Source organism: Acanthopagrus latus, chromosome 10, assembly GCF_904848185.1.
Source record: "Acanthopagrus latus isolate v.2019 chromosome 10, fAcaLat1.1, whole genome shotgun sequence".
Lineage (NCBI taxonomy): Eukaryota > Metazoa > Chordata > Actinopteri > Spariformes > Sparidae > Acanthopagrus > Acanthopagrus latus.
The window spans coordinates 9,675,270-9,700,394 of record NC_051048.1 but is presented as its reverse complement, the minus strand read 5'-3'; the positions used below and the strand labels follow the sequence as shown (position 1 = coordinate 9,700,394).

Below are 25,125 nucleotides of genomic sequence, written 5' to 3'. Positions count from 1 at the left end.
GAATATACAGCATGTCATTGGTTGGGCCGCACTCAGCCATCTGGCCAATAGTCTGCTGTGAGCCTTTGGCACCTGCTACTGGCAGCTGCTTGTGTCCACGTCTTGTGTCAGAACAATTCACTGCATTCACAGTCATATTTACCACTCCAATCCTACATGGATTAAAAGATAAGTCAGGGTTTTTCAGTTCAGGTACACATTTGGATACATTTTTCATGCAACGAGCAACACACATTAAAGGGATATTCCGGTGTAAGTTGAATCCATGGTCTAAAACACCGTGACACCAAGTAAGACCCCCCCTCGAGAGATCAAGTTTGCAGACTACTAGCTTACGTAGTTTTAGCAACCTCAGAAATGACTGCACGATAACAATACACTGCAGTCTATGCCTCCAAGATGAAACCGCCATCAAAAAGCCACAAATAATGCTCAGAACAGCAACAAACTTCAGCAACAGTACAAATAGGGTCGCAGCATATAGTGGCATCAAACAGCAGCTAGCTTAGCCGGATTTCTATTGTAAAGTGAACACAACTCACCACTCTCCTCCAACAGCTTGCTGTTGTGGGGAAGCGTGACGAGACGATTACCAAGTGCAGTAGAGTTCCACACCTCAAGGATGAATATGTATGATTATTACTCTGTGGAAATGCAATCAAAGTTCATATGTGTCTTGCCTACCAGCTTGTAAGAGTTATTATCGAGAGTGGACAGGGAAAAGAAAAAAGAAAAACCCAATTGCTAAAGGTTGACGGCGGTTTCTTGTTGGAGGCGTAGACTGCAGTGTATTATCATGCGGTCATTTCTGAGGATACTAAAACGACGTGAGCTAGTGGTCTGCAAACTTGATCTCTTGAGTGGGGGTCTTACTCTGTGTCACGGTGTGTTAGACCACGGATTAAACTTACACTGGAATATCCCTTTAAGTGTTCATCAAGTTTATGGGGGAAAGAAAAACCCAATGTTTAGAATCACAGATGACATACATAGAAAGAATGATGCACTTGCTGTTGTAAATTTCCCCAGCCCACAATCTGCATAGGCGCGGCGGGCTGAGCTGAGCTACATACTGAACCCCAAATTGCTCCTGACGGCCCTGTGATGAGCTGGCAACTTGTCCAGGGTGTACCCTGCCCTCGCCCAGGGAGACAGCTGGATTTGGCTCCAGCAGCAAACCCCGCGACCCCTCGAAAAATCGTCACATGACAATCTGCATGCTGCAAGGATTGTGAGCAGTGCAGATACAAGTTTAACAAGCGTTATGTCTCCAGCAGAGGGTAGCATTGCATTCAGTTGAGGCCATAGGAGGGCAGCAGTGTAATCAAAACCCAAACTTCAAAAAAGATAACTTTGAAATAAAAGTAGTGGGCTTATAAAGTTTGATAAAGTTGATTTGATTGTTTCATACAAGTTGAGAGGTGACAAGTCAAGGAAGGAGGGGTAAGACTGCTGAGCAGTGAAGGTTTTTTGTGCGTCTGTGTTGACTACATTGCAACCACAGTGCAAGCGAGCCACTGAGTAACATCACTGGAGACAATTTATCAGATTACATGCAGCTTCCTCTGGAGCCACAAGAGGCTTCATACCACTTTTGTGCAAAACTTGGACAAGTCTGCCAGCAAGTACGGTAATTGGACAAATAGAAGCAGTTGAGACACATAACCAGGCTAAAAGCACACAGTTATCACTGCCATGTTTGAATGCAGAAATCAATTGTCACTGCCACTGCATTAAATTTAATTGTTGCTTGAATGCATTTGAATGATGTTCATGACAGTTTTAGCCTCATTAATTTAGACCCCGAGAACCCTGGCAAAGTCAGACAGATTACTACAGAATATATAAAAACAAAACCGTGATACTGATGTATTTTAGAGCAAGTGTAATCTGTTTCAGTCCATCTCTGTTGAAAACTGATGTTGGTGAGGTGTGCAGCATAAGTTGTCGTGGTGATTCACGCTGACAAGAAGTGAACCTCCTGAAAACTCAGTTAAACCCCGAAGTTACCTCGGAATTAAATGAACCTCATTGTTCAGTGTTTACCTGAATAATTACATTCCTGAGACAGGTATTTTCTTGAGGTCCAGTGGATTTGAATTTGATAGTCACAACAGAAGTCACCTAATGATAGTGCAGGTCTGGACTATAGTCTTCAGTTTACAGAGACCCAACATTCCCCCATAAGCAAGCACTTGGCAACAGCGGTGAGGGAAAACTGCCTTTTTAATAGGCAGAAACCTCTGAGTAGACCGGAGCTCATGGTGGGCAGCCATCTGCCTCGACAGGTTGGGTTGACGGGGAGAAAGAAAGAGGAGTGGTAGGGACTAACTTAGTCCTGAAAGGAGGAAATCTGGAAAACCCGGGCCCTATATATACACAGTGATGCTGAGAGACGCTTAGAATAACAACCTCAGCCCGTCAGTGGCAAAAAAAACGTTGACGGTCAGAGTTGCCCCAAAGGATTACATTACACTGATACTGACCAAAAGTTTTGGAATCAGTCCAGTATTTGCCAGATCCAGCCCACCAGACTAGAAATGAACTGCGGCCAAGATTTGGGATGGTTAAGAATTACTCTGTCCACTCTAGGTTGACAAGTGTCCAGCTTGTGTCTAAGATCTGGCAAACAGGAGTGGATTGAAGTGTCATCATTCCACGCAGTATGTGGACTGGATGAACAAGCTTGGTTGAAACTGTGACATAGCACTAAATTACCATGACCTGTACGACCGAGAACCTAAATTTCCATTAAAAGTGTTTGTTTTTGCCACTGACAAGCAAATCTTTCTAAATTCCTGTACTTTTTTTCTGTATCTGGAAAAAAAACGTGTTTATTTTGAAAAGCTCATTTCAGCCACAAGAGGCTGACCTGCACCTGACTTTGATTTGGGCAATTTTAATAAATAATTATCATCCATAATTATTATATAGAATTGGTGGTTTCCCAAAGGGAGAGGGAAATCTTTTCACTTCTTCAAAAATAAAATAAAACACGGTACTTAAAGATTAGTTTGTAATGATGTATAATAATCTATATGAGTATAAACATAAAGTAGGGGAACATTAATATAGTCAAGTGAAGTACATTTAACTGAAAATTGTAATTGCAGTATTTGCTCAGTTTTCTAAATATACTTCCTGCGCTGCCGAAACGATCAGATCCTAATGATCAGCAGTCACCGAAGGCGGAAGTAACAGTGAGTGAATCATCTCGCAGCCCCCGCTGTGTATTGCTCTCTGTAGCTGGGGGAGTACCGCTTTAACAGTAGGGCGTATCCGCTGTGTGGAAATTAGGAAATACGTTCATGTTTGGAACAAGTCCCTCCTTTACTTTTAGTTTGACCACGGTCGGTCGTGACCAGAGGCTCCAACGACCACCTATGATAAACGTCTCCACCGATCCCCCGGCTAGCAGCGGTCCCGTCCATCAATGGCTGATAAAACCACCACTACGCGTAAGTTTCCAACGTTTGTTTTTAAATTTCTGTGGCGTGAAAAGGAAAAGGGTTTTGCTGGGCTGCACGGTTAGGAGCCGTCAGTGTCTTCTCATCTCCTCAGAAAACAAAAAACAAAAAGTTTACTGTCATTTTAAAACCGCCACAGAGTTTCACAATTTACGTTTGGGCAAAGTGTCTTGACGTTGAAGGAAAATCTAACGTCAGCTAAGCTAGCTTGTTGAAACGTAACTGACGGCTGCTCAAGTTTGCTGACAGACAGCCCAACTTTACCCGAAGCTGCTCATTTGGAGAGGGGTAAGCGGACAAAAATATATCGAGTATTTTTAATAAGATGTGACACTATGAAGTAATCAAACAACCTACCTTAAAATAAACTCAGTTATAGCTAATTAACGTTATATAACCTTACACGGACCAACACTGTAGGGTGTCTTTTTGTACGTTACAGAAATATGTTTTATGAATCTCAGAAGTGTAAAGGAATACTTTTCACAAGATCTTACCCCGTTTATTGTATTGGGAACCAAAGTTTCTATTTCCTAAAAACTGCCATTTTTCTGTGTTTAACATATAAAACCCACCTAGGTTATGACACATAGATAGCAAACCTATTTGAGATGGAAAAACTTCATGTCTGTTGAAAGCAAAATATCTGTAGATGTATATTATCTGCTTGAAATAACCTCTTTAAAATGGTGACTTAAAGGAGCACTATCTAGTTTTGGGGAAGATTTTTTTTTCCATTAACTTGATTTTTTTTATAAGTGCCAATAAACTAAATAGATAAACAAAGTCTTCGTTTTTTTTATGACTGGTTAAACAATAAAAACCCTAACTCTAACCGACTTTAAAGGACAATACAATTTCATACTTGTTTTACTTTGTTTATGTGTGGCGGACCCTGCCACCTTTCTAGCTTCAAACAGCGTTCTGGGGACCTTATTCGAACAGCTGTTTAGTTTTTTCAGTTATCGAGAAATCAATATGCCTGAGTTTGTATCATTACCTCATGGACACTGTAAATACTCAAATTCTTAGTTTGAACTTCTTCTCCAAAACGTATGCACAGTTATGTACGTGAATGACAGGAACCAGCTGCCAAGGTGTAATAATATTGGAGCTGCACAAACAATGCAAACAGCAAATGCGATTTGTCGTATCGATTCAGAATGAGGTATGTATCAAAAGGGGTCAAAATGAATGTTTTGCAGTCTGTTAAAAGCCTTAAGTAAGAGTCAGGGGATATTTTGAAATACTGCCAGGGCCATTTATGTGTCACAGAAGATTACTATACAAGTCTTTGCGTTAAGAAATACTCAGGCCAGCATTTCTTTTGGTTCCGGCTGAGCTGATGCTTCGGTTCTTTCCATAACCTTTAAAATGTCGGGCCTGTTTCCATTTCCATGGGGAGTCCACAGGAGTCTGTGGCATGCAAAAGGCCAGGGCTCAATTGTCATGCTTATTGAATTAGACCAAGTCATGCACTGAGTTGGTTTGGTATCAAGACTGCATGTAATATAAAAGCATACTGTGGGTCTTGGTTAGTTTTAGCTGTCTTCACCACTTCATGTGCTGCAGCATGTAGTATAAACTTTTCCAGTCGAGCTTGAGACTCGTTTGCAGGCGAGGAAGTTGTTGTGGTCTCTAGGTCAGTGGTTCGCATCCTAGGGGTCGAGACCCCCCCAAGAGTTTCCCAAGACAAATGTGAACGGTCACAAGATGATTGAAATAATGAGAAAGGAAACAAAAACATATTTTTGTTGTTTATTTTCCTGACTTTTGCCTAACTAGTTAGAGCCAAGTGCAATATCCAAATCACAAGAACTGCAATGTTTATTATATCGATAAAATGTGTGAAAACATACCAACACCAATGAAGCAGTGCAGCGCCACTTAGATGCCAAGGCCTACAAATCATATCCTCCAGGCATAAGTGAAACACATTTGTTTGGTGCAGACAAACAGATCAAACTGAAGTCATTTATTTTTATTTTCAATGCAAAAATTACCATTCCCACTAAAACCGTGTCTCATCACAATTGTGATATTGTCAAAACAATCACGATATTGGATATTTTTGCACAATGTTCAGCTCTACTATGTTTTTCTTGCTAAATTTTGGATACTTTCACCTCCTCAGTCCTTTTAAATTGAACAGTGTCTGAAGTAAATCTCATACTGGATCTACACATAAAAATACAACATGCACTGAGGGAACAGAAATGTTTGGGAAGCACTGCTCTACATGGAAAATAAAGCAGGTACAGTGTTTATTTTACTGTGGACTAATGCCAGACATTCCTTCGTATCTCCAAATGAACCAGCTGGTAGCTTTGTTTTTGATATTGCATTAAAGATGCTTTTAAATGAAGATGAATAGTTCACTGCCATCTGGGAATGTGGGAGTTTTTCAGAAACATATTTGCAGTTGAGCTAAACGGATGTTGCTCCAAACCACACAGGTATCGATGAGGTTACATCACTGGTGAAAGCTTTGGAGCTGAGCCATTCCTTGTATCAAACTACATTTTTAAACATGCCACAGTAAGAAGATCCTCTTCGTGTCTGCACAGTTATTAAGATGCTATACTTGCTTTACATGTGGCAAGAGGAGCTGAGCAATAGTGTGATGATTCATTGATTAGTCGTTTGTCAGAATTAAAAGAGAACAATGCCCTCCCCTGCTTCCATCTTCTTCTTCTGCTGCTTTTCTCTGACAGGCAGTTAGAATATGTTAACTTCTTGGAATCGTTTTCGCTATTTTCCAACATTTCATAGACCACACTTTTAAGCCTTTACTGTCATGGCTAAATCGAAGAGCAATCCCAAAAAAGCAGAAATGTTTCCAACCATTATGTCTTCATCAGGGCTCCAAACAAACACCACCTTATGTTGACTCATCTATAAATTGACCACAGCTAATTTAAGGCAATCACATGACGCAGGCAATGACATGTAGGTGAATTCAGGTCAATGAAGCAATGAAATAACAGGAGATAAGATGACGCTAAGCTGACAATGTGCAAAGAAGTGTACATGCTTGCAACACACAAAATAGACTCCAGTGTGCGTAATAAGAGAAGTGTGGAGTGTCTGGATGACCTTTGGAATCACCGTTTTCTCCCGTTTTCCAAGAGCACCCAACACAATTTTTGCCTACATTGTGTTAGATAAAGCAACCAGTCATCTTCCCTTTTTTTTCTACATGTGACCATCTTGTTTAAATGCTCCAACCCTGTATCTGGACTGTTTCAATCTGAGGCAGTAATTGTCTCATTCTCACAGGGAAATTGGACTTTTTTTCTGTTCACTAATCAATATTCAGCGTGATGATGCAGCTTAGCAACGTTCTGCACAACAAGTGCATGCTCATGAATGTCCAAATGCAGGCACTCCACTGATCACATTGGGAATAATTGCCATCATGTGCTGACATCTCTCGAGGTATCAGTGCTCCAATTTGAGAGCTTTAATTGCTGTTAATGAGTCATCTCACTGGATAAAGGACCAGGGGTTGAAATGACAGCTGCGTCTTGTGTATTCCGCAGTGAGATGTGGTTGATTGTAAGTCACTGGGTCTGAGATTTGCTTTTCTAGCTGTGCATGATTTCCGGGCTATGAGGAAATGGCTCAGCCACAAAAGGCCTGCGGATTTTAACCCATTCATATTCAGTGTTCAGCTGAAGACCACAAATGTTTTTTTCTAATTTGTTGTTATGGTCAAATGTTAGCCTTTTACAGGATGTTTACTGTGACTTCATCAACAGTTGGGAAACATATTCTTGATTGATGGCCTCGTTATGCATTTTTATAGCTATTGAGTTACTTAAAGTGCTGTTCTTTTGTTAAATGAATCTACAGGGATACAAGAAATGTGGGGTCTTGATCATCCTGTTGTTATTTACCTAACAGCTGATGGTGGCGTAGTAACTTTAATATAGTTGGTGGACTTACCCATGTTACAACTACATGATGAAAGTTTTAGAGTGATCCTAGTTCAAAAACTGAAAATGCAATCCCAAAAACAAAAGCTGAAGTTGTACCTGCAGCTCACCCTGCACTGTATGTGGCTTAGATCCGGTCATTTATTTTGCGTTCGGACTTTCAAGAATCAGTCTGAATACAATCTGGATGTACCAAAAAAACAGATTTAGGCCGGCCATATGAACAAGGCCATAGACATTGTTGTAAAATAGGAAGGAGAGGCTAACTAGCCCAGCAGTGGTCAATGAGGAGACATCAAACAGCGCCCATTTCCTTCCTCTCCTCTTCCTAAGACAAGTAAATGGAGGAGAATAATACAGTTACATCTTGTTAAGGATCACATTACCAAGTGAATTTAGCTGAGAGTTAACTCATGGGCACGAAAATCCATTCCTGAGTTCCTCTTTTAAGACCTTAACCTAATTTTCCCCAAAATGACTCAGAGAGTTGGAAATTATCTGGCAACAAAAATGAAATGGAAAAAAAAAAAAAGTTTAGGTTAATAGATACACAATGTGCTTGGTGGTGTCATGAGATTTTCAGCTGCCGTCAGCATTAAGGAACATTCACATCCTCTTTTCTCACATGCCCTTTGGCATTGTGGTGTGGTCATCAGTCAGCAGCACTGCACTGCTGATAAACAGTGATTGCTTCCCATGTTCCATATTGTGTAAGGCAAAATCAAAGGAAGAGGAGAGGAGGCAGAGCACACTGCTAAACTGTCACACAGCTCAAATCGCTCTCCCCGGTTGGTTTTTGCCGGGATTGATTTCGCATCACTTCTTGAAAGAGTCTGTTACAGCGGAGACGTCGATAACCTTCCGGCAGACAGAAATTCTCACAGCGTAAATCCTCATGAAACGGCAGGAAATTAAACTAGCAGAACAGTAATGCCGACCTTTTCAGCCTGCACTTGGCTCCGAAAGGATGAATCAATTGGAAGATTTCAAACTGAAGACAGAAATACTTTTGCTGATACGTTTGGGAATGCCTCTTATCAGTGACGGTGGCAGGGAACTTGAAAAGAGTTTAAGCGTCAAATTGAATTTCATGTTTCCTTGCTACAGTACGGCTGCTGCTCACTGTTAGACATGCGTTTCTTGTACCCTCAAATCTCAAAATCCAGAGAATAGTTATATTTATATATAAAGTGAACAATCTCTATTTAAGCAAATTATGAAGCAAAACATGTCAGATATTCTCAGTTTGAATATTTTCTGCTTAGTGGACTTCTGTATATTTATTGATATTTTTTATTCTAGCACTCTGTGGATGCATTCTTTTCCACTTTGAAATGCAACAGCTGCACAGCAACTTCTCTCAGGATGAATAAAGCACTAGCTCATTCATCCTTGACTTTCGCTTCTCCTTTTACTCCACTCAAAGTATTTAGGTTAAGTTAGCAGCTCTATTTATATCTTTTTGAAACTGTGTCACAAATCAACGTTGTTTTGAATTGGTGAACGAGCTGGGGAAAAGAATATCGCAGTTATATAGCATTAATCTGTGTGAACTCACAGAACTACTGTATGAAGGTAATGTGTTTCACACTTTGCTGTATTTTTTGGAATTCCCACTGAGGATTTTCACCATGGTACCAGCTGTGGTCGCTAAGAGACTCATGACTCAACTCCAAATCCTCCTTCACGGACTCATGTGCCAGCCTCTAGTCTTTTTTCCAATGCTTTTAACACAATTGGCCTGTGATCACTTGCGAGTCTTTCCTAGAGGCATGAGACCGTGCCAGGGCAGCCGGTTAGTGTGAAGATATTAGCACACAGACACACAACAGTCGGTCACAGGATGGTCAGTCAGCACACAATGGCCTTTATCAGTGTGTTCAGTCTGATGCACCAGGCAGCTGGGACAATGGGAGGCCACAAATCCCTGTATGCATCAGGACGCAAATGGTTAGGTAAGCAGATACATGCCTATACACACGCACAGTGCTGTGGTATGTTTCAAAATGGCGTGACACACAGGATTTGATTGTGACATATGATTGAGATTCAATTGAAACTGTGATCTACATTTCTGTCTCTCTGTGTGTGTCTCTCACACTCACAGACGCCCAGTGTGTGTGTACACACACACACACACTGATGCGAACAGGAAACCAGACAAAAGCACTCTTGTGTGTTGGAATGCCTCACGTGGTGGGCCAGCAGCAGGAGCCAGGGGAGCTTTTCCCCCTGTAGCTGACCACAGGTCACGGTCGACTCTCTGACCTTCTGACCTGATCACTTTGAAGACATCAGGGCCAAAATGAGGGTAAAATGTATATATGAGAATGTTCAGTCATGTGAATGAGTGACTTGTTTATTGTTTAACAGACTAGATATGTCCTGCAAGTATGTAGATACCTTATTCTGTAAGCAATAAGGCCAAACATTTGCGAGTTAAAGCTTCTCAACAGTGAGGGTTGGCTTTGTTTTCTTCAGGACATGGGACTTACTGGCATTCTGTCATCCTGTGGACAAAAGAAAATGTGTTTGAGTTGAATGTTATAACTATCATTTCACATTAGCTGGCTGTTGGCGTGACGTGTCAAAATCCGAAAGGACACAGCAAACTCACTGATCACTCATCGACTGGGGAGCACGTCTTATTTTTCCTCAATAATGCTGCATTTTGAACATCAAATCTGTGTTGAAATGGACAAGAGATGACTCGCATCATGCCGTGTGTTTGGCTAACAGAGCTGAACACACTGCAGTACTGAGACTTTCTGTTCCGAAGGAACATGGAGCCTTTAACAGCGAACACAGTTGTGACAGCAAAACAAGTTTAACTGACAACTCACAGTAGCACAGTTATATAACTACATTCTGTTTTTTCGATGCTTGACATTCACTCTTGGGTGGTTAGAAGTGTTTTTCAGGACAGTTATTGGAAAATGGTGGGGACAGGTTAGTCGAGCCCTGTATTTTTGATCACCAGGGTTCCTACACCTTTTCCATTGTCAGATTTTCATCCATTGCAATGATCATTGCACTTTATAACATCAAATCAGATGTTCATTTTGAAATTTAAAAAAAAAAAAAGGCATCTTATATTACCTGACTGAGCCAGTAAAACCATTTATTATGAAAGCAATGCAGTTAAGTTTCTCTGGTGGTCGGACATAAGCCAGATAAAGACAAAACTGTGTCAATGGGAAGGTGTGATTGGCATTTAACTGCCTCTTTACATATCATAGACTAAACAATGAATCAGTGTTGAAAGAAATCGCTAGTTTCAGCCCAAAGGGTGTGTCTTCAGTTGTTTGAATATAAAGTCCAGTGTACTGTGCTCAGTAGCCTCTGCACCCTTCGCAAGAGTCTTTTAGCACCCTGATGGGTCTAAAGTCCGGTGGGCAGGTGGGCGAGTGAAGCTCAAACTGGAGTGGTAAAGTTTATGGTCTCTGCTCATCTTGCTCCAGTTACAGTAAAAAATTGAGATATAGCTAACAGGCTTCGTGTCAGCTGTGTAAGTGTTTGGGGCAGGCTTTAACTCAGTGCCTCTGAACTTTAAATAATGTTGTGACTTTGCCATTTCATTCCCTTTGAGTCCTCAAAAGGGGGGGACAGCTTGCGACAGGTCAGCAGTTAGAGAGCAGAGACTGGATTGAGCCAGGAATTGGAGCATAAAAGCTCCGTCACTTTGCGGCTCATAGCATTTAAATCCCCCCAGCTGCTCGGCGCGGGCCTCGAGCGTGCCTTCCAACTCAATGTGGATATCAAGTTGCCATCAAGGGCGTTGTAATGACAATCCACTGTTTTTCGGGGAGTTTGTTTTGTCTCCTGTTGTGTCAATACCTGACATAATGACTGCACGATCACTCTCCATCCTCCAGCAGGCCAGACCGCAGATAATGGAGAAGGCGGCGAACCAGCAAGCGGGGCCAAACCGGACTACATTGCTTTTGCCCTGGTGCCCACGTTCTTCCTTCTCGGCCTGTTGGGGGTGGTGATCTGCCACGTGTTGAAGAGGAAGGGCTACCGGTGCACGACAGAGGCCCAGGATGATGAGGAGGAGTGTGAGGAAGAAGAGAGGGACCTTGAGCTGGGTACAGGTAAGGAAATCTGAATAGAGGGAGGGATTTTAAAGCAATTCTAAACACGCTTAGTAGTTGGAAAATGGGACACTGCCAACTTCTGGAGATGTGTTAATGAGCAGAGCACTTAATGTTTTTATTGCATTGGCGTCAAACACATCCATCATCTTTATACACCACACTCCCAAGATTACTGCCCAGCCACACTTATATTCATCTCAACTGGAGACGTGATTAGATAAGATAAGGGAGAGAAGTAGGAATTGTTTGACGGAAGAGAAGTTGTAAATTGCTGATATGCAGAAGATACAGCATCAGGTCAGATGCATTAATATATTAATGATTTCTCTCTTGAAAAAATGGTTGGCGTATGTGTTTACAGTGCAGCTAAACAAACTTGCATCGTTTTGATAATGGAATCAGTGAATTATATCCGCATACACAATCTGGTTTCAGTCCGAGCACGGCATGTGTAGGTTTCCACAAAAAAAAACAAAACTGCACGCTGTAAAGTGAAAAATGCAGAAATGTATCTTTCGCTTTAGAGATGATTGATTGCGGTCAACTCTAACAATGTCCATAAATACGTAAATTGTTTCCTGTGGCTTCCTCTTAACGTAAGCCTCTAATGTAAAGCAGCGGTAGGATGTTCAGTTTGCAATTTGCGTAACTGCTTACCTAATGCGGCTCTGACATGGTGATACCGTAAGGCTGACTTATTGACTTATTTTTTTAATGAAAGTCTTAAAATTCTACTTTTTCCTCGCCTGCTTCACAACAGCAGCTCATGAATTGAAAAAATTCCGATCAAGTTAAACATTAACTGATGTCCAGCATCGGACCAAGCGCTCTTTGCAATCAGTCAGACCGTGAGGCTGTCAACTGAAAAGTAAATACAGAAAATGTCATTTCTTCATGAGTCACTGGCCTGCCTGAGGTTTACCACTCTCCTGTCATTGGATGATGAGAAACAAGGTCAGCCAACTTGCAGGACAATCACGAGATGCACCGACTTGCCCCCCTGTACTTACAGGCTGGTCGTACATTCCTGATACTAATGAGATTGTAGGTGTAGGTGCTGAAAGATGTTGATAAGAGAAGAATGTGAACAGTTCCTTTCTTCAGCAAACGTTTCTCAGTAATTCTGTATGCCTTAAACATGATTAAAACTAAAAACCTATTCATGTCAGAGCTTATTTATTTTAGGCACCATCATTTAAATGGTAACTGCCAGTTTTATGTGAAATGAATAGTTTAAAGCCTTTTGTGGCTTCAGAGGAAGCTGCATGTAATCTGATAAATTTCCTGCAGTGATGTCACCCTGTGGCTAAATTGAATTGTGGGTAATGTAGGCGCCAGGCTGTGGAAGGGACGAAGACTGTGTGGAATAGCTTTTCTTTTTCTTTTTTAAGCTTTCTGTAAAGAGTCACACAGTGTGATATGAGTGTAATGCTAGTGGACTGCTTTTGAAAACCTGCCTGGTGCCTACATTACCCACAATGCAACTTGGGGGCAATTCAGGGGATTACACACAGCTTCCCCTGAAGCCACAAATGGCTTTATACTACTTTTTCACACATGCTGTAGTGCTCCCCAAGACCACTAAACACACTTTAATGTGTAAAATTGCTTTGAACCCTTAAAGAAGTGGTTTGTGCTGATGAATGAATCTTCAGAAAGCATACCTACAAACCTACTCACAGTGTATTTAAAGTCATCATGACATGCTTTCAATATTGTCTTGTTAAATCTCAGCTTCATGTCAGCCATAGTCCTCTATTGTGTCTGTCTATGTAAGGAGTGGAGGCCTACAGAAACCAGGAAGACATTTGACATTCATGACTCAAACAGGGGTGTGTTAAATCAGGTAAAACTGAAATAATCCCGGCACAGGGCCAGTTTAATGTCCCTTTGACTCATAATGATAACCACAGAAAATGCTTGATTGCCATGAGCGCTGTCTTGACAACGTGTTTTCTGGCCTCTCAGAAGAGTAATGGCTTGTGGGAGTTTTCTCACTCTCTGCATGTGTCGTGTCACTTTTTTTTTTGCTCGTGTGTTGCGTGGCATGACTGCACAGTAAAGCAGCGCGGTTGGCGCTCTGCTCTCTCCTCCTCCTTCTGGTATTTCTCGTGTGCAGATGTGAAACCTCTGGTGTCACTAGATTGCCCTGGAGTGTCTCACCGGCATGAGAAATGTTTCAGAACGATGAACTGTTTAGGCCATGCTGTCAAGGCTTGTCTGCCTTTCTCACTTTATTTGTCCTCACATACTTCTGGAGAGTCTCATTCCTGGCAAAACACATCTCCACTATATCCCACTATTTTGCCAAAACCCTGAACTACCTCTATCGAATACCGCTAACTATTTTACACCTTTTTCAAGCTCCTGCACCCACATGAGTTATTGGAGACTTGGATTATGCCAGACAAGCTGAAGGGAGCCATTTCTATGTTTGTGGGTTTTTTTTTTTTAGGGTTTTTTTGTACAGTTTGAAACAAGTCTCCATCTGCCTCAGTTGTTTAGGAGAACGCTACAGCGCTGTTTTGAATGGCTAGATAATGACTGAATATTCCTTTTTCTGGGTCAGCCTTTTCTTTAAGTGGAGCTTGTATCAGAAGCGGATGGGCCTAAAGCTTGTGTCTCTTGTCGAGTAAATGTGATCTTCCTGCCAGCAGCACAACAGTCATAAGTGCATTAGGGTTTTTCCCTGCTGTCTCTGTCTTGCTCTGTGTGTCTCTCCTCGCTGTGCCCAACCCTTTCTCTCTGATACGTTGACAACAAAAGAGTAGAGAGAGAGAGAAAACATTGCTTGTGTGTTCTGGCCCAACTCATTCAGTTGATAGAGCTCTCCTGTTTCACAATGATCAGGTTTCCTCTTTTACCTCTCCCTCTGTTTGCTTTATTTATTTATTTATTTATTTTTTTACCTTTTTCACTGACTTCTTGTAAGTTGTGAACAGCTGACTTTTACACTGAGTGGGTGACATTTTTGAATAAGTCATGACATGCAGAGGATTCCAATGACTGGCCTAAACAGATTAGGAAGAAAAACTAAGGAAGCAATTGACAGGAAGCTCGAGGAAGTGCCTCAAAGGGGCTGGTGCGCTTTCTCTTGAGTCCAATCTTGAAGCAAATTTATACGGACACATACTGTGTATGCTCATACTGATCATTGCACTCTGCCAGAAAAGCCTCATAGCTAACATTGGAGCCTTTAAAGGAACAATGTTTAGGATTTAGTGGCATCTAGCTAGAGCCAGTGTTTGGTTTGTCTTAGGAGTATGGCGGTCAAAGTGGTTGCTCCTTGTGACAAACCGACAGAAATTGTCATCCAACTCTCCAGTTTTCCACAGCTCTATGGAGAGTTGTAGCACTTTTCAGCTCTTTTTTTTTTTTTTTTGGTGTAACGGCCAGCAACTTTTATGTTTTGATTCAATCCCTCTCCTACTATGGGCATATTTTTCTGAATAAGCTCTAAAGAAATCACTACAACATGATCTGTTAAGCACCAGACATTGGATGTAAACAGTTGGCGTCTAGCTGGTGAGCATTCGAGTTGGAACTAAAAGCAGAGTGAGTGCTGGAATTTAAACTCCAGGTGGCCAAGAAAATGACTCCAAATACATCAGAATTGCTCCATGTGCAATAAAATCAGTCAAGTGTAACTTAAGGTTTATATTTGTCGCACTGGTGCATCTGAAAATGTGATTTGAATGAAGGAAGAAATGTTATTCACCTTTTATTCCTGTGTACAATAATGGACATAATGTGTATGGAAATTGAATTGAAATGTATGATTGGGTGCTGGTGTTCATTCAGTCCAAACCAGTGTGAATAGTTGGTCTGGAGCTCCAAGTGTGACAGATGTGGAAATTGGCAACAGTTTGCTACTAAAGGTCGCTCTATCAACTCTATAACGATACAGTATGATATGATACAACTTTAGTCTCAGTTTACGCATATGGCACAAATTCATAAAAGCACATCAAGAAACACATCACATAATATCCTCAGATCCAGATCTGAGATGAACACACGGATTTTGGTTCAGCAAGAGGATACACTGATGTATTTAAGAGTTCTTCGGCCTGCTGTGTTAAAGAGGAAGGGACTCTTAATCTCCTGTTGGAGGACACAAGTTGTTATTCTCTGTCTGGAACATGCTGGGAAGGGGTCAGAGGAGATGCTGTTTGCACGTCTCGTTCATATAAAGTGATAATCAGTCGGTGCTTTATTTATAGTTTGTTGTGCCGCCCCCAAGTGGCTGACATTTGGAATGAATCCAAGTTTAAGACGCAGACAAACCACAAAAACACTATTATACTATATTTTAACAGACAATGTTGTCTCTCATTTCACAACATCAGTAGTACAACAATATGAAACCAAGCTTGAATCTGGGCTAATAGGTGGATAAAAGGCCCTATGAGTCATTGTGTTGGTTTTTATTAATCATTTCTCTGAACACATTGTTCAAAGAAACAAACCTCTGGGACGGTTGTCACCAGGTTGTTATATTAACAAGTGCTCTTAAATGATGTATTGGTGTCATGTTTGGCATTTATGATGTAAGGTTCCTGGCTGTTCACGAAAAACATGCCTTGAAGCTAAACAGTTTCCTGTAGATGTTATACTTAATTTTCTGTTGAAGTTTACCAATCGAAGCTACTTGAGATTATCACTTTCATACTCACTACACACTTAGTAATGCAAGTACTTCTATTTGTCTTCTTATCTTCCAGACATGAATGACACCCTCAGTGAAAACAATGACACCGTGGGGCAGATCGTCCATTACATCATGAAGAATGAAGGTATGTGTCTGATATGCAGGCTTAACAAAGGCCTTTTTTTTTTTTCACTGTTATAAACGTAACTTTCAATTGTACATTACACACATTTAGCACCCTTTTTCACCCTCCGTCCATGAAGTGATGACAGCTGGCACTCCATTGTTGTTCCAGCAGGCACACTGTCACACATTATCCAGGAAGGAAGTGCTTGTCTGTGTAGTGGTAGTGGCGTGAATGAGTGTGGGAGTCAGGAATGAGGATGTTCGGGAGAGTTCAGCAGCAGGACAAACTGGCTACTGCCGAGGAATTCTCTACGAAAATTAGTGATGAGTGTGGTCGGTCACGTCACAGTTGCCGATTAAAGTAAGAGGGGTGTTTTGGCTGTTGTTTAAATGCCTTATTCCTGTACACTGAAATGATTTCCCCTTACCGGAACAGGAAGCTGAATTCCTTATAAATCACAAGCACCATCATTATAGCGAGTAATTGCTGTTCTTTGTTCAGCAGAGTTTATAAAAGGCAACAGATGAGATAAGGTTTAATGTTAGTATTGTATCGAATACAATCAACCTGATGAGTATGAATGCACATGGAGATTACAGGATTTCCCTCAGTGCTACTAAAACTCCCCAAAGCAGTGGGGTTCTATTGAAGTCAGGCCAATGTACATACATTTTAAAGACTTTCAGAGGTACAACGAGTGCTTCACTTGATTAACTGATCTTGAGAACACATCTTGCCAGACTTAAAAGCTCAAACACACTGGTTTAGACCATTCAGCGGCCTTTTGGGAGATCCTGACAGCTACAGGTGTGGTTTCGGTGTGAGAGAGTGTTGTTTGAAAACGACATTAACCTCAAGAGGTCAGCACAGTCAGGTGACGTCACTGAAAGTAGAGCAAAGAACAACATGAAGGCTTGCCTTGACTGGCATTGGTAAGATTTTGATTTATCAACCAACTTGGGTGGTAGTGCTTTCCTACAGCACATGGTTTATCGATTTAATTGGTTAAAGTCATCCTGCTATAGACAGATGGTTCGTCCAATCAACCTGCCAAGAGCAATTTCCCATGGTTCCGTGCTACAAACAATCTGAGAAGTTGCCCTGTTTGGAAAGTAATATGTTTTTTTAGTTTCGGGGGGCGTCCATAGCAACTATTTATTTCAAGATATATTTTTTTTTTGACATGACACAACAGGTCAGTCGAGCAATTTATTGACTGACTCTCCATGCGTGATCACCCGGATGTGTCGTGGCAGCTTGGACTGACCATGTAGTTATCTCTTTGCCTGTATACGTACAGAGAAAAAAAATAGCACAGAGGTCCTACTCTTTGGCCTCTTTCCCTACCTAATGTAAGGAGATGAAACAGAGATGATTATACTGGAGAAGATTATACTGTAATTTTCACAGCGCCACAGCTGTTTAGGATACAATGTGTAGTAACCCACCCTGAAAACGTAGCTCAACATCTCAGTAATTTTAGGTACAAGGCCAGAAAATAATGTCACAAAAGTCCCACAAAATATCTACCCACAGTTAAGATGCACCACTTGTAGTTAGAATAAAACATGTGATATCTTTTGAAGTAACACCCATACCCTTACACAATAACGTATTTAGCCTTTTTTAGTATACATGTTAAGTGATGTAGTTGTCAGCACGTTTAATGCCTCTTTCTTTATAAACAGATAATGAATGACAACGATATAATACTGTTGTAACATCATACAGTAATATAATAATAATAATGATAATAATAATTATCTAAAAATATAATGTATAATCTTCCACAGATGTCTCACATATTCTGTCCCCCTTGAGGAAGCAGAGTTTGAGCTGACTCATCACTCCTTTGGCAGTAAAAATGTTTGTGGAGTTGGAAGTCCGTTAGCTGTGACTAAAGCCTCACGTTGTCAGTCTGGTGTCACGTTGTGGTGCTTCGTATGTTTGAGCTCTTTGAAAATTCGACCTAGAAAACTTAAAAGCCTCACTACTGGCTACTCTAAAACCCCCCTTGTAAGTATTTTCCATGGAAATTATTATGTGGAACACAGGAAGCGATGCGTGTGTGTCACATTTCCACTGGCAGTGGCAGTTTGTATATAAATGAACAGAAGAACTGAGACGCCACCATGAGTTGCATCTACAGAATACAAGTGTACTTTTTCTCATTCAATATAGTGTAACAAACTTCAGAATAAAATCCAACCAGAGGATAGATGACATGTATTTATTACTTAAATTATTTCTTTTGTATTTCTGCCAGCTCCAGGACTTAAATTTTTCAGTCAAACTTCACGAAAATAAGAATATATTTGCAATTAAGAACTGCTTAAGTTTTACACTGATGATATCTTCAGTGTCTATACTTGAATACTGTGTATTGAGTCTGTTTTCTTTAATTTAAAGGATAAAATAGTCTGAAAAACTTGCACCAAAACCCATCAGACTGAAAATTGTTAACCATTGTCAGGATTTGTTGAAGCTGCATTGGTAACGTATATGTGATGTCACCAAAAAGAGATAACGGTCAATACAGTGGGACCAGGAAATATGTGTATATACAATACATTGCAATAGTCCGTCTTTGTCAAAGAAGCTGTTTAACTTTAAAACCCCCTGAAAACTTGTTTTCATATTTGTCCTCCCATCAAATATATGTACATGACCAAATAAATAAAAACAAGAGCTACAGATTAACACCCAAAAACACAGCTTATCTTCTGTCATTAAGTTTTTTAATTAAATATTTGTAACAGCAGCACGTCACATCACCTTTTTTCCAGCTGAGCCCGACACATTGGTTTTTGGTACTGAACGACGTGTCTTGGAGGATTTCAATGCTGCAGACAAACACTTAAAAAAACATTCTCAGAGACGACATCAGCAATCTTGCGACTGTCATTAGACCTGGTTAGATGCGGAACATATTTGCATGTTGGGCCTGTCTGATCTCAAGTTCTTCACCATATTGCTTCTGTCTGCAATTTTGAGGAAAGGTTGTTATTGTTGACCTCATTCCAACTACCGCCGCCAAAGCTCAACAATCAACAATCTTTTCCTGGAATCGCCTACTCCACCTACAATTAAATTGTATTTGGGGGGAATTATTTTCACTGGACATTATGACCAGAAAGATTTAATGAAAGAAAAGGGTAATGTTGCTAAACCAGTGTGAAAAGCAGGAAATAAATCTATCAATCAGTCAAAAACTGTTGTAACTTTGGCAGGAAGTGAAATAAGTTTGGTCACAGAAAAAGTGTGTTTTCAGGGTCTTTTTATAGACTCAGAACTAGACTCAGATCAAGAGTCCTCCACCATCCTCAAAAGGCAGCCGTGCATAAATAAAATGACCAAAACAAAAGCAAGTTCATAACACTTCTGGACTAAAAATAAATAACCGTCATCAAGAATGTTCTTGTGAAAACCCCTGCGGAGCCTCATGGTATGAGGATGATCCGGGGTGATAAGGAGGACGGAGGCTTGAGTCAGACATCCGTGCACACTTTTAGATTAAACGTTAAACACGGAACTCCAGCGTTCACCTACATGAGTCATCTGTGTCTCGGTGCAGCCCTCAAACCTTTTTCCTCAGCTACTTTGTCTCATATTCTTGACTATGTTTACTCCGGGTCAAGTTTTTTTCTGGGTTTGGGTGGGTGGGGGGGGAAGTGTCTTCCCCTGAGGTTGTCGTGTACAGTTATCATGTGCTCAGTGAGTGCATGTGATGTGCCGTTTAATTGTGTTAGGGAGTTAATCTATTGTAGCCATCTTTCAATAAGCGCTCTGCTTTTGAAGTCACTGGAGCGTTCTCCTCGCTAATTCCCCACACAATTCCCACACTTCCCTTATCTCTCCCTCTCCCCGCTCCTTTCTTCCATCTGAACAAGTGTCTTTCTCTCTCTCTCTCTCTCTCTCCCTCTCTCATCAGCAAACTCTGACGCCCTGAAAGCCATGGTTCATGAAAACAGCATTGATTCTGATGGGTAAGTGTATTTTACCACCTCAACCACCAGATGGCAGCGTAAGACTCCTGTGAAAGCCTCTCAGTGTCTCTGCTGGCTGAAACGAGAGTAGCCACAGCAGGAAGTGAGCGCTCGAAACAAGGCAATCAGGACACATTTCTCTTTTGATACTTTTCCAAATTGGCAAGGTTTGATCGAGGGTGAGCAGCTGGGGACTGCTCCCTAAATGCCACTGGGCCCCGTATCATTGTATTGTGGGATTATCAAAGCATATTGTGCACAGTTGTTTGCATGTTTCCACATTAGATTCTTAGCCAGGATACAGTGGAGTGACTATGATTCCACTTAACAAGGATGTATTAAGGCAAAGAAACCATAGTTGTCCTTAGAGCTGAAACCTGTCATTTATTTAGCAAAACTCCTAAAAACATGCCTGTTCTAGCTGAGTGGATTAGGTGCTTTCACCTGTGCTCTTCTCAGGGTTATGGATTGATGGTCAAAACAAGCAATGTAGATACACCTCTTTCTATATTCTGACTTTCTATATTCTTTCATAGACCAAATTTATCAATTGAAAAGACTAACCAACAGATTTCTCCTCATGTTGGTGGGCATGGGGCTGTAGTAAGAGCGACAATCTGTGTCTAAAGGGTTTAAAGGTTTCTGTGAAGCTTTTCCAAACCTAAAAACACAAAAAACAGAAGTGTTAGCACAGAAGAACACACAGTTTCATTTATTCCTAACATGAGCTGCAAAGGTTAGCATGTCTGGCTAGCTAGTTTTCTACCTACAGCAGTAATTAAGCGCTATGTCTGAAGCTGAAGAGGGTTTCAGATAACATTATTTTGTGAGGTTAAAACTTGTGTTAAAACAATCTTTCATGATGGCACCCTGCATAGTGTTCAGTATCGTAGTGTAGGCTAATGTTGTCCTGTCCTTGGACTGGAAGACAAGATAGTGTTGCTATTACCACATGTTTATCCTTCTTCTATCATTAAAAGTGAAAAATACCTCACAAAAATACAAAAAATAAGTTGTATTTCTAACCTCTAGCTGATATATCTAAGCAATCAGACAGTCTGATCTTTTATAACACTAACACTAACTAGCTCTACCACTCTACAAGATGCGGTTTCTTTATTTGAACCGTGTAACTCAGAGATCATCGACTGGTGAAGATGCTAACATTAAGCATCAGTTGCAAAGCATGAATGAACTGACAAAGCGCACAATAATTATGGGACTCCTGTTTTAAAACACTGCTTGAAACATTAAGAAACAGCGTTGCAACCAAACCATGGAGCTAAAGTTAGCTTATTTAGATTACTAATGTGTAACCAACCAGGATCATCGGCTAGAAATGACGAAATCAAGGCTCTATTGATTAGAGAATGCTAAGAAGTTCAAGTGGTTATGTAGCAGCAACTACTTAACTTATGGTCATTGGCTAAATTTCCTTGCTGTCAACTGCATCTGATGCTCAGTATCCTTTTATTAGCATAAAATGTATAGGCCTCAAAATGGGTCTGAGTGTGTCATTGGCATTTTGACATGTGTACAGGTGACAAGTGCGAAATTAAGATGTTTTTAATGTGGTTTCTGTTTTAAAGAGCTGCTTAGAATGTCATGGAGCTAAAGTTAGCCTTACCGGCTAGCTGACCATGGCTGAGTTTTCATTTCTGACAAGTGTAACCATCCTTGATCTTTAGCTAGAGATTAGAAGCCGCTGTTGTTTTCCTCCTTGTAAAATCAGTTGCTTATTTTTTTAATGAAAACTATGTCTTTTAGCAAACTTTCAGTCGCTCTTGGCTGTATATAAAGGCCAGGATCCTCAACCAGCATAAATTCTGTATCAGGCCTTTCAAATGGATATCAGTGGGTTTTTCATATTTCGACATGCACATCTCAAATCAAAGGCTGCCCACTTGTCACTCTGAACGATCCCGCATCATAAGAAGAGGAGCTGTTGGTACAAGCTGAGATTAGACGTCTTTGCATTGCTTTGCTGCTGAGATAAGAGGAGAGGGAGAGAGGCTGATAGACAGATCGGAGGAGGAGATGCCTGTGACTGAAGAGGAGTGTGAGTAAATCGAGTTTGCGGAGTATGTTTTCCCCCTCTCTCTCCTCCTGTCATCTTCCTCGCCCCGCTACATATTGTTCTAGGAGTGAAGGAGAGAGATAAAGAGGGGAGAGATGTTCTCCTTTTGTTAGTGTGGATAAATGGTAGCGGCGTTGCCTCTGCCAAGGATTAGATACTGAGGTATTCTGCTCAGTCACATTGGGTGTCCTGGAACAATCAGCAGAAATCTGCAATCGCACACATTTCCCCGGCGTCACCCTCTCTATGCTCCTTTAGTTGTCTCGCCAAATCCCCTTTTCCACATATTTCCACTCCTTGTTTCCCTTCACTTTTTGCTCATTTTGTTGAAATTGCTCTCTCTGGTACTCCCTCTTTCCCTCGCAGTTACTCTTCATCTCTTCCTCTCTCGCTCCCTCCCAGCCAGGTCGGGCGGTCTGCCAGTGGATCACTTAGAGATGGTGGAATAGGGGGGACGAGTGGTATCGGCGGGGGTAATTTATGGGACACTTAAGGGGTGGAGGGAGACGGACAGACAGGCAGAATGAGAGAGCAAGAAGGAAGGGAAGGCTGGAGAGAGACTACAGGGAGGAGAGTGACTGTAGTGTGGCCAGGGCTCCCTATCTGCCTCTCCGGATTCGATACTTAACTTTACCCTCGCCTCAGTGCTGCTCTCCCCCGTCGGTGCTCCAGCCTCCACCACCCCTCAGTCTCCTCTTCTCACATCAGCCAGTCTCCCCTCTGCCATGTCGTTTCTTCCCTCCTGTGGATCAAATTCATGTTTTGTACCTCTGCTCTGCAGGGATCCTCATGGTACACCAGCATAATACAGATTTTTGTGCATTTGTTTTATAGAAAGGGCGAGAATTATTCCTTTAACATGCGTGTACTCGCACATTGTTTACCCCAGTGATTCCCAAGGGTTGTCTGCTTGCTGCTCGCCCCTCTCACTGGTTGCATATGTTTAAATATGGTGTAAAATGACAAGTTTCACCATGATACAATGTATTATCAACTCTTTAGTGGACCGTATGATATATGTGCAAAGATAGAGCTTCAATTTAGATCAATTCACTTAACATAAGAGATAACAGAAGAAGCCACTAACCGTTTTCTTTTCTGGGTTTTGCCATTAAAAGAGCCAAAACAGTGCATAAGTAATTGTAAATCATTTTCACCAGTTAAATGCAGCAAAGCTTACTTTAAACTTATTCCACTAATGCATGTAAAACATGGCTAAATAACGAAAAAACATAAAGTATGGCTCAATAACTGTCAAGGTTACCGTCAGTAGCATTTTACATTGAACAAATTAGCCTAGCTGCTCGCAGACTTCATCTCTAGTCATAGGCTGTATCCCAATTCAGGGGCCGCATCCTTTGAAGAACCCGGCCCTCAAAGGCGAGTCCTTCGGAGCGACCTTGTGAACCACGTCAGCCATTGTTAATTGGGGCGGTCTAGCCTTTGGAGCACTTCCTGGTTGCGTCACCAGATGGCCCTCCTGAAAAAACCAGCACAGACCAGAACCAAAAAACAACATATGCTGGTCTTCCTAGTAACTGGACACCAGACCAACATATGCTGTGTTTTGGTGGTGGTCTATGCTGTTTTTTTTTTCAGCAAGGGGTTTACCCTTACGTCACGAGGCCGCCCAGGCCCATAAAAGTTACGATCTACGCACGTGATGTCGTCATTTTCTCTCACTCTTTATTCTCTTTTTTGGGCGCGCAAAGAATCTTGGGATATGTGAGGCCACGAAGTATAGTAGCTGTGCATCCTCCAAAAAATAGGGAAAAGAAGGACGTATTTGTGGGCTGCATCTGGAGGAGCCTTTGAATTGGGACAGACTTTGCGCAGCGTTGTGACGTAATTGCCCTTCAAATGCAGCGCCTGAACTGGGACACAGCTACAGAGTTTTTCAGTGTCCCGGCCCCCGAGACTTCCTGTCCTACACGTTTACCTGCACCAACACACCTGATTCTAATGATCAGCTCATCATCTACCCCTCCTGCCTGATAACCACCCATTCATCTGAATGAGGTGTGCTGGAACAGGGAAACTCTGGGTTAGGGTCTGCACGCACGCTTTGTCAGAATAGTTGAAACACAGAAGCTAATATTGCGCTAGCGAGAGCAACAAGTTAGGCGACTGCGGAGTGAGGCGTCCGGCCAGGTTTTGTCAAGTTTCCTGAGTGGTCTCGCGACAGCGTTGTTGTCATATGGCATGCCCTTTGTCTCTCAACCTGTCTTTTCCCTGAAATACCAAATATTTCACCACTGCTGATTAATTCCCAGACTGCTTGCCTTTATCTGCCTACCGCTAGCACTGTTTGAAGTCACACAAACACAGATGCTCCATGAGAATATTGAAACAAAAAAGGCAAATCTTATTAGTGATGATATGAATCGATGTTTTCACTATGCATGGACGATGAAGCTGCAATGATTAATGATTGGTCAGCTATTAAATTAATTGAATCTATTCTGATCAAGAACTTTAACTTTTTTTTCTATTGATTCCAGCTTCTTAAATTCCTAACAGTAAAATGAATGTCAGTGGTTTGTGGACCAAACAATTTAGGATGTCATCTTTAACTTTGGGAAACACTGATCAACATCTTCCCGTTTATTGAGCATCTCAAGCATGTCAAGAACAAGTTTTAAATTGTCCTGTAATTCATAAGAATATAAAGCAAAGAAAATCAGAAGTTGGGCAGAATTGTTTTTAGTATTTTTGTTTTTTCTGCTTTACTATCCTGTTCATAATCCAACAACGCACAACAGTCATATTTATCTTGCAACAA

The 25,125-nt window shown here is 41.3% G+C and overlaps 1 protein-coding gene across 3 annotated transcripts in view; it reads left to right on the top strand.

Annotated features, from left to right (window-relative positions):
- Positions 1 to 3,222: 3,222 nt before the first annotated feature.
- rell1 (RELT like 1) overlaps positions 3,223 to 25,125 on the top strand; it is a 29,411-nt gene continuing 7,508 nt past the window's right edge. Inside the window, exons 1-4 of one of the 3 annotated variants that reach the window (XR_005077376.1) lie at positions 3,223 to 3,458; positions 11,281 to 11,499; positions 16,227 to 16,298; positions 20,212 to 20,266. Coding sequence is in view for 2 of the 3 variants with exons in the window: in XM_037112580.1 (XP_036968475.1) it covers positions 3,434 to 3,458; positions 11,281 to 11,499; positions 16,227 to 16,298; positions 20,212 to 20,266 (371 nt within the window). In the remaining variant the exon portion in view is untranslated. The remainder of the gene's footprint in view (positions 3,459 to 11,280; positions 11,500 to 16,226; positions 16,299 to 20,211; positions 20,267 to 25,125) is intronic. The other 2 variants (XM_037112581.1, XM_037112580.1) reach the window with 2 other exon arrangements.